Source organism: Cibotium barometz, chromosome 32 (assembly GCF_041138505.1).
Source record: "Cibotium barometz isolate CiBa-2024 chromosome 32, ASM4113850v1, whole genome shotgun sequence".
In the NCBI taxonomy this organism is placed as follows: Eukaryota; Viridiplantae; Streptophyta; class Polypodiopsida; order Cyatheales; family Cibotiaceae; genus Cibotium; species Cibotium barometz.
This window is the reverse complement of record NC_141077.1, coordinates 53,533,930-53,549,962: the sequence shown is the minus strand read 5'-3', so window position 1 is coordinate 53,549,962 and position 16,033 is coordinate 53,533,930. Positions and strand designations below refer to the sequence as shown.

The 16,033-nt window shown below is 38.4% G+C and overlaps 1 protein-coding gene and 1 pseudogene across 2 annotated transcripts in view; both read right to left on the bottom strand.

Annotated features, from left to right (window-relative positions):
* Positions 1-10,265: 10,265 nt before the first annotated feature.
* On the bottom strand, positions 10,266-12,126 carry LOC147620349 (uncharacterized). Its single transcript, XM_086772554.1, has 4 exons — positions 11,920-12,126; positions 11,221-11,813; positions 11,007-11,122; positions 10,266-10,906 (listed from the first exon to the last, which is right to left on the bottom strand). The coding sequence occupies exons 2-4, from the start codon at positions 11,440-11,442 to the stop codon at positions 10,855-10,857; spliced, it is 390 nt and encodes a 129-aa protein (XP_086628680.1). The 5' UTR covers positions 11,443-11,813; positions 11,920-12,126; the 3' UTR covers positions 10,266-10,854.
* A 121-nt stretch (positions 12,127-12,247) lies between these two features.
* Positions 12,248-16,033, bottom strand: part of LOC147620348 (uncharacterized) — an 87,954-nt pseudogene continuing 84,168 nt past the window's right edge. Inside the window, exon 6 of the transcript XR_015261778.1 lies at positions 12,248-14,462. The product of XR_015261778.1 is annotated as an uncharacterized LOC147620348 (transcript). The remainder of the gene's footprint in view (positions 14,463-16,033) is intronic.

Here is a 16,033-nt window from a genome sequence, read left to right as displayed (position 1 = left end):
TGTACTGATAGTATGGAAAGGACTACATGAAGATCGTAGTCCCTTGAACTGATGAGTTGAGCACAAAGGATAAAACTTTGTTGGGGGGATACTCAAACGAAGAAGTTTTGTAAGATTCCTCCCTCTAGCTTTTGAGGTGTAAAAGTGTAAGAACCTCCCCTTCTGTTCTTGTAATTATTCCCCTCTCTGAAATAGAAGAAAGATCTTGTTTTACCCTATTTTGGCCTAGAGAGAGAAAATATCCAGAGAGAGGTAATCCAAAATTGAGATATCTTTGGATAAAAAAATCCTCCTAGTGTCTAAAATAGTTTCCACTAAAACAGAAGTTCAAAATTAACTTTCCAATGTACAGTAGGAATCAATTAAAAATGATATGAGGGACCTTAGCCTAAGGGTCTAGATTTTCAGAAATTTTTGGATTATGGTCCAATTAAGGTTCCTATGGGCCAATAGGATTAATCCAAGTGTTGGGATGAGATAAATCTAAAGAATAAACGAAAATACCCAAAAATGAGTAAATGCTCACATAAGATGAAGAGTTGACTGAGTATAAGGTTTATTAGTGAAAAACTATGAGATATTACTAAAAAAATGAGATATTTTAGAATAATGATACATTTTTGACACCTTGGTAAGGAGAGGGGGACTCTTGAGGTAGGCACCTAATTCACACATGTGGATGAGTTTTTAATTCAAAAAAATTGTGATATTTTTATCTCTCCTCTCTCCTAGATCAAACCAAATAAAAAAGGGAGCCAAACCGATCCAAATCTTGTCCAACTGAAGTTGGAAAATTCTAGAACTTAGTTGGACTCAGTTAGTAGCCTCCCTCACCTATAAATAGACCCTCATTCTTTTGTATTCTCATCTGTGAACTATACCATGCCAGTATTACATTAAAATAATGATATTTTCTATTATCCCTTAAAAATCCTCTACTTTTGGAGAGATTGGAGCTTCTCTTTCTCTTCAACAATCCTTGGAGCCTTCTTCTCAACATACTAAACCAATTGATTGGTTGGGGGTTTCCTTCTAAGATAAAGAAGCAAGCCAAATCTAGAGGTAAGAAGTAATTTCATGGTTTTCATTAATATTCTCAAAAGATTTCACTTTGCAACTCCTCTAAGCTTGAGAAGTTTCAAATTAATTGTTTTCAATGCAAATCAAGCTTTCCATAAGAATTCTAATGATTAATCACAAAAAGTTAGTTTTTATGCTTAATTAGGATGCTTTTTATGTATATCTCTCTCTCCCCCCAAAAGAATAGTCATTCCTATGACTAATTCTTAAGCAAATGGATGCTTCTCACATTGATAAATTCTTAATTCAAAAATCAAACTGTATGCTAGTTAAGCTAGAGGTTAAGAAAATAGCTTTTTAATGCTTTTATACTAATAAAATTATGGTAAACTTATGATTTAATTCCATAAATTAGATTTAAGCCTAAGGATAGTATTCTATCATAATTGTATTACAAAGTCTTATTCTTTCTAAAAATATTAAAAATTATCAGTAATAGCAGAGCAAAGCTATGGTAAAATTTTTTGAAATTAATACATAGCTCATTTTTATGCATAATGTGAAAAGAGGACTTCCTACCATATTCTAGGATTGGACATCCTATGCTAAAAGAATTATTTTCTTGAAATTCATAGGAAACTAATTTTTAGTATTTATGCATAAATAATTAATTAAAGAAAAGAGAAATTTTTGCTATTTTCATTTTTATGCAAAAAGAGGAATTCCCATGATAATGGAGATCCATGTAATTAAATGAAAAAAGAGAAATTTTGGTATATTAAAATAATAAATATTTTTATTTAAAGAGAAATTTTAGATAAATTTATTTTATGCATGAGAAACTTTAAATGATAAAAGAGGAATTCCCATGACATTTGAAATTCAATCATTTAAATGGTAAAAGTGGAATTCTTGGCATATTTGAATTAATGGATATTTTTATTTGAATTTAAAGAGAAATTTCAGATAAATTTATTTTATACATGAGAAATTTTTAAATGATAAAAGAGGAATTTCCATGATATTTGGAATTCAATCATTTAAATGGTAAAAGTGGAATTCTTGACATATTTATAATAATGGATATTTTTATTAAAGAAAAGAGAAATTTTAGATAAATTTATTTTATGATAAAAGAGGAATTCCCATGACATTTGGAATTCAATCAATTAAATGCAAAAAGAGGAATTCCCATGATATTTGAGATCCAAGAAATTAAATGAAAAAAGAGAAATTTTTAGCATAATTCAAATTATGAGTATTTATCAAAAGTGAAATTTTGAGCATTATTAATTTTATTGGAAAATATGGGTAGAATTGATTTTTGTAAATCCCATGAATCTTTACTCAAAAGAAGAATATTGAATATATTTCACTTGAGAAATTTGAGAAAGTATATGAAAATATCCGTCAAGAAAAAGTACCTTTAGCTAGACCGAGCAATTGGCAAAAATTTAGAAAAAGTCCCATCGGTATCGAAAGTAGAAAATGTTACTAAATGTGAATACATGTGAATACGATGTGAATATGATATAAATAAGATGGGAATACGATGTGATAAGATGTGAATGCAATGTGATAGGATGTGAGTGGATGTGCTAAGATGTGAGTGAATGTGATAAGATGTGAGTGAATGTGATAGGATGTGAGTGAATGTGATAAGATGTGAATGTGATGTAAATGGATGTGGATGGGAGGTGATGTGATCTAAATGGATGTGGATGTGGATGTGGATGTGAAGAGATGTGGATGGGATGTGATGTGATGTAAATGGATGTGGATGTGAATGTGATGAGATGAGATTGAGATGTGATGATATGTGAAAGGAAGTGATGTGATGTTTGATGTATTCAAATAAAAACTTATTGGAATAAAAGATATGCTATCTTATTTTCTATTTGAATCTTGTCTTCCATTTTGAGTAACGTTGTGTAAATTTATAATGTAATATGGCCTAGGGTTTGTCTTCTTTCTTTTGGAGCAATCCAAATTGCTTTTAAGCATCTATCTAATGTTAGAGTGATAGTAGCCGTACATTTTTATCTTGTTTTTTGATTTTTTTTTCAAATTACTAGTCTTTATTCATGTGGTGTCATAAGTGGGATGAAGATGAAGAAAAGTTTATTATAGTAAATAGACATATGTTATCTTCCATTATATGCTTCAAATATAAGCTTAGCCATGATTATGGAAAGCCTAGACTTTGTAAAGGAATAAAGAATCCGTGGTATAATTTTTTTAAAATTCTAGATGAGTATTTAGCCAGGCTAAATCATCTAAGTTTATATCTTCCTTTTAGAAGTTTGTAATTGTAGGATAGTATCATCGTTTTTAGCTTTTTGGATCCCAAGATTGAGATTGATTCATGACCATCTAATAACTTTTTGAGAAAATAAAAGACATATTTTCTTGTTATGTAATCATTGCCAAAGTTTTGAATTAAGAAAAGTCTTTTATTTCATAAGAATCATGAGGCACGAGCATCAAGCTCATAAAGCACTCCATAGATCTCAGTTGTCTAATAAAGCACTCCATAGACCTCATAAAGCACTCGAAAACCCTTCTAAGGGGAAGGTAACAACCTCAAAGAGGTTACTTAACACACCACTTTGGAGAGATGGTGTTAAGCTAGATAGACTCTATGGATGAGTATTTTGATATTACAGGGTACAATGATAGGAGTAAGATGGTCTAGGCTAAATATTATTGTTATGGCCAGAAGAAATTGGAGGAACTATCTTGAATCTAACCATCTTATTTAGGATCAACTAAGGTAGGAGGACATGGAGAACTACCTTTAAAAGATATTTTGTCCCCCTTGGTTTAAAAAAAAGAAAAGATGAATGAATTCTTAAAGCTATCCCATGCTAGAAAACCTATCGAGGTGTATCACTAGTATTATGAAAACCTTGCGATACGCTCCAACGATGGATGATGAAACTCTTCTCCATTGGTGTGTGAGAAGATTGGACCCTCCTTTGGATAGATTGGTAAAGAACACAGAGCCCTCATCTATAGCTAAAGCACTTAGAATAGCTAAGGACTTTACGTAAGCCTTTTCCAAAGAGAAGGATCATAGCCAAGTGTCTGAAGCTAATGGACCTAGAGGTCTAGAATCTTTCCCTCGAATTGATGCCCATTGATTCATAGTTCCAGGTCAAAAAGGAATGTATGTGCTTTAGATGCTAGAAAACTAGGACATTTCATTAATCATTGCCCCAATGTTCTAGTTGTTGTCCTAGTGATAGCCCAAAAGAAGCACTTCTTGCCCTCCCCCAAGGAGAGCTCCTTTGAATTCCACAATGCCCAAGTCTAAGAGGAATAAGGGTTAGGGTCAGCACCAAGTCTCTAAAGCGGTCTAGACTCTTCCTCCCCGAATGTCGATAGATTTTTTAGTCCCAGTCTAGAAAGGAATGTAAGTTCTTTGACTACCAGCAAACCAAGACATTTCATGAATGATTACACTAATGTTATATTTGTTGTCACCTATTCATCTCGCTCTACTCCAAGATCTCATCTCCACAGGCCATGGTCTCAACCCAGAGTAATCAGGGGACCTCCCCCTTAGAATTAGTAAATCAAAGGAGGCCATTCTAGCCCGATCATATCAGTGCCGCTTCCACCAATGTCATGATGGTAGCTAACAAAGAAGAAGAAGAGAGAGACAAAATCCATGCCATGGCGGTTGAGCACTAGGGTCAGAACCAATAGTTCTCTCAATGATTCAAACCCCTACCAATTGCCAAAGTAAAGATTTGCAATTTTAGCTTAAGAAGGAATGTAAGTGCTTTAGATGCCAATATTAACTACGACATCTCATGATTGATTACCCCAATGTTCTAGTTGTTGCTATCCCCTATCCAACTCCCTTTGCTCTAGGATCTCATTTCCAAAGGCATGCAATCTTAACCCAAACTAATCAGGGGCCTCCCCCTTGGAATTGGAGAAAACTAAGAAAACCAATTCTAGCCTAGTCTCATAGTTGCTTCCAATGCAGTGATGGTAGCTAACCAAGAAGGAGAAGAGATAGGCAGAATCCATGCTACGGTTAAGCACCAAGGTCAAAACCAGTAATTCTCAGTGATTCTTCATGTTCCTATCAATTTCCAAACTAAAGATTTTAAGCTTTTGGTTAATTCAGGTAGCACTCATCAGGATGCTTGCATAAGTTAGTAATCAACCAAAAGTAGTTTAAAAACGACAATGCAAGTGGAATTGGTGGCAAGTGGAAAAGTTTCTCACACACCATGAAACAGACATATTTTAGTTTCCCTTGGATGAGAGCTCAATCAAATGTAAATTCAGTCTTACCCTTAGGTATGTATGATGGAATTTTTGGTATAGATTGTCTCATGCAGAACCAAGCCGATATTCATTATCGGCTTGGTTCTGCATGAGACAATCTATACCAAAAATTCCACCCTACAACTTCTTCTTAGACCTTTACAAGAACAAGGTGCAAGGGATTGAAGTAATTGGAACTCCCACCCTACAACTTGTTAAGGCATCAAAATTATTGAAGGGACTCAAAAAGAGGGAACTCCCACCCTACAACTTGTTAAGGAATCAAAGTTATTGAATGGACTCAGAAAGAAGCAAGCAATTTATGTTGTGAAGCTCAATCTACAGGCAAAGGGTCAAATACAAATAAACTAGAATAGTTAAGTGAGTATGATGACATATTTCCTGAAGATTTGAAAGAAATGTCCTATCGACAGCAGAGAGCATTTGGATTATTTCATTGATGTAGAAAATCTACCTTTAATCCATTGATGTAGAAAATCTACAGAGCATCTGGATGATTTCATTTTATGATATTCTGGTTTACTCCAAGAATGTTGCTGATCATGAGAAGCATGTGTGTAAAGTCTTGGAAACTCTTACAAAGCAAAAACTTTTTGCTAAGAAGATTAAGTGTACCTTCTTTATCAACCAAATCCGATACTTAGGGTTCATAGTGTTGAAAGATGGTATATCAGTTGCTCCCAAGTACACTTTCATCAACAATCAGTCAAAACTAAAGGCAGTAGTAAAGAAAGTCAGAGGAATCCTGGGATTGAGAGTGTGGTATTGGATTTTTATTCCCCGATATGCTGAGATAGCTTCTCCATTAAGAAGGATATCTCATTCCGTTGGGCTCGATGTGCCAAAGTGCTTTTGATAAGCTAAAGGCTGTCTTGGTGAGACAAATCTAGTGTTGAAATTGCCAAAGTTTGGAAAGTTTTTTGAAGTTATTAACGATGCTTGTTGATTCACTGTTGGAGGAATCCTAATGTAGGAATAACGTATCATAGCTTATGACTCTCCAAAATTAAGACCCTATAAAAGGAACTATGTTGTCCATGATCTTGAGTTACTTACAATAGTACACCCCTGAAGCTTTGGTGACACTATCTCCTAAAATAGAAGTTTACCTTAGCTATAGATCATAAGAGATTAAAGTGGATTTTCATCCAGAGTGATCTTAACATGAGGCAAAGAAGGTGGATGCAGACGCTTCAAGAGATTGATTTTGAAATCATGTACAGATTAGGCAAGGAGAATGTAGAACTCACATGTTATAATAATTTCTAGCACGTTTATCAAACTGAGATCAAGGAGAAGATCCGATTAGATAAAATTGTTATTCATGTTATCGCATTGCTTAAGCAAGAGAATAAGAGTGCTCAAGAAGGTAGGAAAAATCAAGGATTCAAAATTGGAGATGGGTGCCTATACTTCAATAATTGGTTGTGTATTGTTGAAGATAAAGATCTTAAGAGAATAAAAATTAAATGAAGCCCAGGATAGACTTGTAGTAGGATACTCTAACTCTGTGAAGAATTTCAAAATGAAGAGTGTCTTTTCGCCCAAACTTAAGAGAAATGTATTGTTGTATACTCCCTAATGCTTAGTCTACTCCCACAGAAGGTAAAGGTTGAAAGGATAAAAATGCCAAGAAAGTTGCATCCCTTAAATATTCCACAGATGAAGTGGGAGTGCTGCATAAGCATGGATAGGGTGGTTGTACAATAAGGGTCTTAGCTTTTGTACACCTTCCAAGCTTTTTTGTAGCAAAAAATAATTATTTTTCTACTAAAAATGACTAATATTACCCACTTGGCAAAGGAATTCAACATTGAGCTCTTCTAATGCAACATCACACCCTTAGTCATACATTTAAACATATGGTCCCGATCGAAAATTAAAAATTTCAAACGTCAAATTTCATGCGCACAAGTATAGTGTATAACCAAATTTGAAGAAGTAGATAGTATGATCATAAAATATTAATAACTTCCTTATCTTAACTCCAATTTCATCTCCACTTTGCACACAAGAAAGGTAAATAATGGTGATCTTAATTTGATTTATTGAGTAATTTTTTTGCATGTAATTTCTATTTTAAACTAATTATTATTTGTTTTGAAGGTATACAAAAAGAGTAGATTTAGACTTCTTTTGTACATGACATCATTATAGGAAAAAAGAGTAGATTTCTTTTGTACAGGACATCATTATTGAGTAATTTTTGCATGTAATTTCTATTTTAAACTAATTATTACATGTTTTGAAGGTATATAAAAAGAGTAGATTTCTTTTGTATAGGACATCATTATAGAAAAAAAATATTTTTTACTTAATTGAATGACCCAAGGATAGGTAACTATGAGGACAATGTGGCCATACGGTCAAATTTCATTTTCAATTGTTAGATTTTTCAAGATCTCTATTGGAAATTTACTTCAAAGTCTCATAGAAGTAAATTAATCATAAAAATTTATTTTTGTATGACTATGCAATAATTTTATGTGACAAACAATGCTAATCATGGTGAATCTATGAAAAAAAATGTGATTTAATTTGAGTTAAAAAAGGTTTATTTTCATCCATTTTATGTGAAAATAACTTTACTTGAGTAGTTTGTTCCCTTCCAAGCCTAAACCCAAGCCTAACTACACCTCCTAACCTAGGTTAGATAATGTACCAAGGCTAGGTGGAGACTCTGAAGGTGACCATGCATGTGTCACCTACGCATGACGTGCATTTCACTTCAATGTGCCACTTCATAATGCCACCTCATCATGGATGACATGGATGCCACCTCATTTGATATCATGTTACATGCATTAACACATCATCAAGGAGAGAGCTCCAACCTCACTGTAATTGCCACATCATTAGTTTGTCATCAAAACATCCACCATGTGGATCATCTTGAGTTTGTGTCACATATGTTACACACGTGTATACCACGTCACCAATCTACCTTGCCATGTCATCAACTTGAGTTTCCATGTCATCATCACCCCATACATGGGTTCACATCTATTCATAGTTTCATATGCATATAAAATATATATATTTCATTTATAGATAATACATACATATGTATGTAAAATTCTCTTATGATCCCATTTTTAATAAAATATACATGAATCAAAAATATATTATTATACCTACATAAATTATTTAAAAATATTTTTAAAAATTATCTATTTGTTAATTTATGTAATATATATATAGAAATTAAAGATATATTTTTAATAAAATTTATTATTTAAAAATAAATTTTAGTTTTTAAAAAATAAATAACATATGTTAATTTTTAAAAATAAAAATAAGCATGAACACTCTAGGTACCGATGTGAGTCCTACAATGTTTTGTACCAGCATGCATACTTAGGCACTACACTGCCTATTTCACTCCAGAGTCGCTTCATGTTCCTCACACCAATCGTGCTAAGAGCACCCACACTTGACTGAGAGGGGTCGAGGTCTTAGATGACTACCTTTGTGTTATGCACCCCACATATACCCACACAGAAATCCATGAACATGTGTGGTACCTTCACAGGCTACACATAAACAAACATGTGCAACTCATGGATATAATCCAAAGAAATAAGCAGCATCTCAAATAAAACACATGGATACAATCCAAACAAATAAGCAGCATCTCAATCAAAACACATCATAATCTTATTCCAAAGCAAAGTAAACCATTGCAAGCTCCATATAGGACATCACAGTTCTCTAGTCAAAACTTTGAAAAAGTTGAATTCCTTGAGCCATAACATATCCTAGTAAGATCTTCTCAAGAATCTTCCCTTCTCAGGTATCTTTTCAAATCTAATTTTAACTAATCTCTATCTAAAGTCTTTCATGTACACGCTTTCCAAAGTCAATAGTCTCATTCTTAAATTTACACTTTACCTCACATCAAGAGAATCTTTAGGTAATTCTTGAGGATCTTAAGGCTACCTCTCCGTGAGAGCTCCTTATCGTACTTCTTAAAGATTAGGTTTGATAATAATCTTTTCCTTATTTTTCATCAAAAGTCTCTTAATCTAGCCTTTTTAAAGGATTCCTACACTCTGCTTTTGAGATACTCTTTTCTTGATTAGAGTGCTCTCAACCTATTAAGGGTTATCGAGGACTTTCTCTCTATAAATCATGTTTTTCTGAGAGAGATGAACTTAGCGTAGTCATTTTCGGGGATCAACAAGATTTCCTTGAGGTAAACCTAGGATTCTATCTTAATCTTATGCTTCATCAACTAGATTTCCTTGAGTTAAACCTATGACTCTATCTTAATCTTATGCTTAATCCTACTTGTTTAAGAGGTCATTTCTCTTCTCTCTAGATTCTCATCTTCCCTCTCTAGAAATTTTCTTGTAGGAATATTCTCTCTCTAGAATGCTTTACATTAATATTCAAAAAGAATTATAAGCATTCCATTGAACAATCTTTAATTGATCTAGGCCTTCTTTACTAACCTAAGTCCATTTTCTCTTTCTAAATTCCTAATCCTATTTTTCTCTCTCTAGATCTAAGGTTTTTCCTAAAGATAAATCTTATTCAAAAATCTTTTTTCTCACTTGATTAACATTCTCCTAACCAAATTGCTTTGAAGGGAGTTAATTTATACATATCTATGTACACCATCATGTTCATTTTTGTGTGCATCCTCAAGGTACACACTTATGTACATAATTTAATGCACTTCAATAATTCAACCTTAAAAAATCAATTCACTTATTCTATCCTATCTAAGACTCAATCTCATAAATCTAGAACATTCATTTTCTCTAAATTTAGAGCTTTATGCTTAGACTAGATTTTAAACCTACAGTCAATTTGATAAATTAAACCTAAGACAACTTCTTTGGTCAAATAATAATTTGTTTTTAAGGGTATGAGTAGAAAGTATTCCTTTCCCAAAATATTAAATTAACCTCTCATTTTAGTTCAATTCCAAGCTGTAGAATTAATATGGTGCTCATCTAATTGAATTAATTAAATCCATGCAGAAGCATGAGTTACAATACTCCACCTACTGGGTTTCTAATCCACAACCACCACTAATTTCTTCAATATCATCTCAGCAGTCCCATCAGGATTTGTCATCTCGTCGGATTTGTTGTTGGCATTTTCTCTCACGGATTACCCTTTAAATTGAGTATTTGCCTGGGATGGAGAATGTGGTGGCCAATGCCATTAGTACAAGGCGGTATGCAATGCAATCAATGCACAGATCTCACAACGAAGTCAATTACCAAGGCTATTCAGAACATCAAAAAAATGAGGGTGAAGAACAATGACAGGAAGCAATCCAGAGTATTTCCTAGCAGTAGGACCAACATACAGCTCTTGAGAAGGTGTGATTGGTGCTCTTTTCTCAATAGTGTCATGCGGATCATATACTCTCATCCCCCATAACAGCTGTGCATGTCACATGATCGTACTCTTGAAGTGGAAACCTTGACGTACCTAGCATACATTACGGGTTTGGAACACACAGTACTCAAACTATACAAAAAACCACCAATTCCTAACTGACATTTTTTACCACTACACATGGCAGCAATGTGCCCTCTGCCTTATTTGCTCTGATAACACAGATCTGATTACACATACACTGTGGAACCATTCAGTGATCAAGTTATTCTTTACAACATACTAATCGATATATAAACTAGAAGTTAAGGAACACTCTTCATTACCGTGCTAGTATGCTGAGGATATGCGATATGCCTGCCACACAAACTTGAGCAGAGCCAGATACTACCATTCTCCACAGACATCTGATAATGAGATGGTTGTAAGTCCATTCCCAACCCTGCACAAACCAGGCTACTCGTTATCTTCACAAAACACTACAATCTGTGTCCATTGATAAAAGCCCAGAATGTGTACAGAGAGGTGAAGGAAGCTAACCATGAAGAGCGCAATCAATTCCAAAGCTCCAACCGCCTCAACATACTTCCTTTGCCAACTTTTCCGGTCCAAACTCTTAAGATCGACATTTCCCTGCCATATAGAGACATCCACTTGCATGCTTTTGGAGATCTCTGGCAACTCCATCTCCTCATATGGAACTGGTCCCTTTTTGTCCTTTGTTTCAGATAAAGCAGTACATTCCCACTTTCTTGTGTGCATACCATCAATGTTGCAGTCCTCAGTACTTGATATCTTGTCCTTCAGAACAGAGTGAGATCCTGGTAATAGGGAATCGTGTGTAGAGCTGAGAATGTACTGGAGAGCTGCCAGAACTGCTAAGAAAACTTCCTCCAAGCTGAGCTTTCCCTCCACTTCTAAGCAATCCTTTAAAGCTGCCCATCCCTTTGGAAGATTTGAGCTCACAACATCTAATCTCTGTGTGTCTTGATTGTTGATACCTTTCCTCACATTTCCCTGTTCAACACTAGACACAAACTCTGTGATGATGGCACAAATGGCATGTCCCAGGAGATCATCTGCCTCCACCACAAATGCAGTGTGCCCACATATCGAAGCAAAGGAAGAGAAAACTGTAAGAAGCCACATGGTATCCTTGTCACACCAGCCAAGAACCTCATAAACCACATTTTGCAAGTGAGTCACACAAGAAAGAACTTGACATAATGCAGCCAATACCTTACTCCCGGTATGGATATCCTCCAAAGTGGCCTCAGAGTACTGATAAGAGAGGTGATTCTTGCCATTGATCACCCTAGCAACACTGAGAGCATCTTGATTAGGACCCTTCAATTCTTGGAATGTCATCAGCATTACCTTGCCTTCATTCAAAAATCTGCTTAATTGAGCAAAGGTGGTGTCAAAAAACAAACTGGCCTTTTCTTTGAACGCTGTAAACACCGGCCAAAATTAGTAAAATTACATACATTGTAGACCAGAAAAAAAAATACCAAACAGGAATGTCTTAACAGAACACAAAAAGGTGCAAGATATTGCATACCACTTCTGATAAAGGCTACCGAAGCTTGCACCAGAGCATCCATTGGCTTTGCTTCAGGAGACCAGCACTCTCCTCCATTCTCCAGCTTAACCAGATCTACTATACTGGAGATAAAACTGCAAGCCAAATACCTGCAATTCAAAAAATGAACCCATTTTTGGAAACATTAGCATCTAACTGTTGATAGAACTACATGTATACTGCTTCTGTAACACCAAGCAGCAGACAAACTACACAAGAGCTTTGACTTGGGGAAGGTTGAGTGCTTGAGTTACTGGCAATTTGTAACCTTGGGCCCTTTGCTAGAACACTTGAACTTTGCAAGGTGGGAGAGATATCCCTGTCCCTGTTGGTCCCAGAGTCATTCACACGTTGCATAGATGAACCTTGAACAACTTCACTATGTGAGACATCAATCACATGTGTGCAAACAATGCCCTTAGTTGGATCTTCATGAGTTGGACAAATGCTCTCACTAGGCTTTGTAGCAATACAATCCAACATTTGCATGTGACATGGGGCTTGAGGTAAACCAGGCGTGCAAACTCCACCATTTGCTAAAGCAGATGGTATGGGTGGCAAATCCTCCAAAAAAATTCTGATTTCATCCATGGTGGTGTTGTCAACAGCTTCTACTCCATAATCATCATCAAATTGGTGCTCAATTTCTTGTTTATCTGACGAATTGCAGATGCTGAGCCCAGGCTTGGATGTAAGAACGGAATCCAAAGTAGAAAAGGCCTCATGGGCTGAATCATAACTTACTATCTGACTTGTTGTGAAGGCATCTACATCGCATGTACTTAACTTCCAAGAAACATGAATACCTGCATCCTGATCAGATTTAACAGTTTGCATCTGACACCCAACACGCCCAGCAGAGTCATGGGGCGCCAGCTGGCTCTTAGCAATATCTGTAGCAACTTCACCTTCAAACTCTGAACTTGGTTGGTTCTCAACCCTTGCAAGACTACCAAGTTGCAAGGTAGAATCATAAACAGCAGGAGGAATCCTAAGCATGGAATCATCTACTTGCTCAATACAAGCTTCCAAGTTTTCAAAATCATTATGCAAAACAGCACCCTGCTGTTCATTAGCCCTTGTGGTGGCAGTTTCTGTCAGAACAGATTCACTCAAAGGTATTCTATGATCAAGACCTGAATTTAGATCAGGTGCTATCAATGTACAGGTGGTATCAGCATTTTTTAACAAATCCCTTGAACAAGAAAACTCTCTGAATGGAGAAGGCTCCCTACATGGAGGAGGTAAATGATGCACAGGCGAGCAGATCTCTGGCAAAGTTGGTGATAACAAAATCCTGTCTCCACACCACCAGTCATCCTCCAGATCATCACTGTCACTAAGATCAAGATCAAGGCCAAGATCCTGTTCAATCTCATCCGTATCCACGTCACTGATATGCACATTAACAGTACTTCTGCCCACATTCAATCCCCTTTCTGGATCCTTCTTTTGGTCTGCTAACTTGTCCTGGTTTTCGCTTTGCATTGCTTTGTGATCATCTTCAGGTTGTATTTGTGTATAAGCATTGTCCTTTGAACTGTCTCCATTTTCCATGAAGGTATCCTCAATATACTGCCCACCCACAATAAAACCCCTTTCTACCTCCTCCTTTTGAACTGTCAACTTCTTCTGCCTTTCTTTCTGCATCAGTTCATAAGCATCTTCAGGTTGTATTTGCACATGAGCATTGTCATTTAAACTGCCTATGTACTCCACAAGGGCTTCCTCAGCATATTCATTGCTTGGAGTATCAGTTGAAGGTGGCCTACCAGATAGAGAACCTGGCATCTCTGAAATCGCTTGGCATTCAGCCCTACAGGGACTGCTGATACTGTGATGCTCTCTGGATTGTTTTTGCCCATCAATATCCTTTCTGTACACAAGACTTCTGACAAGTTTTTCCCTTTTAATGACCTTCCAATTGGGAAGGTCCTCCTCCTCTCTTGATTTTCTCTTCCTTGATACCTTGTCTTTCTTGTTTGAATATGCCAACTTTGCTGGACTCAAACCCTCACCGCTTGATATTAACCTATCACTCCTACCTGTCTTTAGCACAGTTTTTAGCGCAGCAAGTTGGTGCTCTATCTTTCGGTGCGACTTCTTCTCTTTATTGAAAAGCCGCACAATATCAGCAACAAGCTTCTCCGACACATGTTTCGTTTTTGGAACAGTTAGTTTGTTATCAGGTGAGTCAATTCTTATCTAAACACGAACAGACGTAGCTCGCTGAAGCTCCCGCCTCCACCCTGCACTGCGCGCCCTTCGCATTCCCTCCCTCGCGCCCCTTCCTTCAACCCCCCGCCTGCCATCGCTCCCTTCTTCTCGCCGTAGCGCCCCCTCCTTCCTCGCTGCTGCGCCTCCCCCCTCCTCGCCATCTGGTCACCCCCGCCTAGCCTCTTCGTCTGTTCGCCCACCCCCCCCCTCTTCGCCTGTTCGCCCCTCTCCCTTTGTCGCCTGTTCGCCCCCCCACCTCTTCGCCTGTTCGCGCCCGCCTCCCTTCAACAGCGCCCCGCCGCCCCTCCCTTTCGCGTTGTTGCCGCCCCCCCCCCCCCCCCCCCGGGCTTCTCCTTCGTTTTTCGCCCCCTCCCTCCTCTTTCGTGCTGATTTTCACCCCTAGGGGGTTTTGTTTTTTCTTCATTTTCATCCGGTCTTCCGCCTCTTTGTGTGCAGCCCGTTTCTTGCAGGTTTTCCGCTTTCGCCTCGCCTTCGCCTGAGCTTCAGACTCTGATGGAGACTCCTCCCGCCTCGCCTCAGAGGGACTCATCCGCAGCCCCCTCGCCCGCCCCCGAGGACATCCCCATCAGGCTTTCTCTTTCGCCGGAAGAGGAAGCGAGCCTCACCGCAGAGGTGGAACGCCTCCAGGCTCACTCCACCATCTGCCGTATAGTCGGCACTTGCCCCAGCAGAGGGGAGATCAGGGATCTTCTTCAGGCTCGCCTTCTTGCAGATGTGGGCAAGATCCTGGATGTACAGCTCCTGGGCCGGGGCCATTATCAGATCGAGTTCGAGGCCGCCCAGAGCGTTGCCAAGGTCCTTGCCATGAGTCCTTTGGACATCAGGGGTGCTCGGGCTTTCTTCAGACCTTGGCAGCATGGATTTGACCCAGCAGCGGCGGAGCAGGGAGAGCGCCTCTTCCATATTACAGTTTGTTTCCCTGGTCTCCGCCGGGAGTATCTTCCGCTCCTCTCCAGGCTCGGAGCACTGGTGGGCTCGGTAATAGAGACGGGCCCCTCAGCAGCTTCAGTGGTGGCCAGAGCAGCTGGGCTACCTTCAGTCAGAGTGTTGGTGTCTGACATCTCCTCCCTTCCTAAGGTCATTCAGCTACCTAGGATAGGGGGGGGGGGGGGTGGATAGATCAGAGAGTGGAGTTCTCGGGGCTCCCGAACCAGTGCTTCATTTGCAGGCAGGTCGGTCATCTGGCCAAGGCCTGCCCTCGCAGGAGACCTCGACCCTCACCACAGCAGCAGGCTACTGATGGCCCGCCCACAGATTCGGCTCGGCAGGCTGCCTCAGGGACACCTGCTCAGGCCACAGAGACCTCGGAGTGGCAGCCTGGACAGGGGCGCCGCCGAGGGAGACAGCCATAGCAGCACGCCCAGAGACCGCTGCAGCAGCAGCCACAGTCTCAGCCTCACTGGGTTCCCGTGAGGAACAGCTTTGCTCCCCTTCAGGAGGAGACCCCTGCAGCGACCGAGGACCAGGATATGCCAGCTCCCCCTCCACCCCCCCCACCCCCGTCCCCTCCCACCGCCTCGCTTCCACCATCGC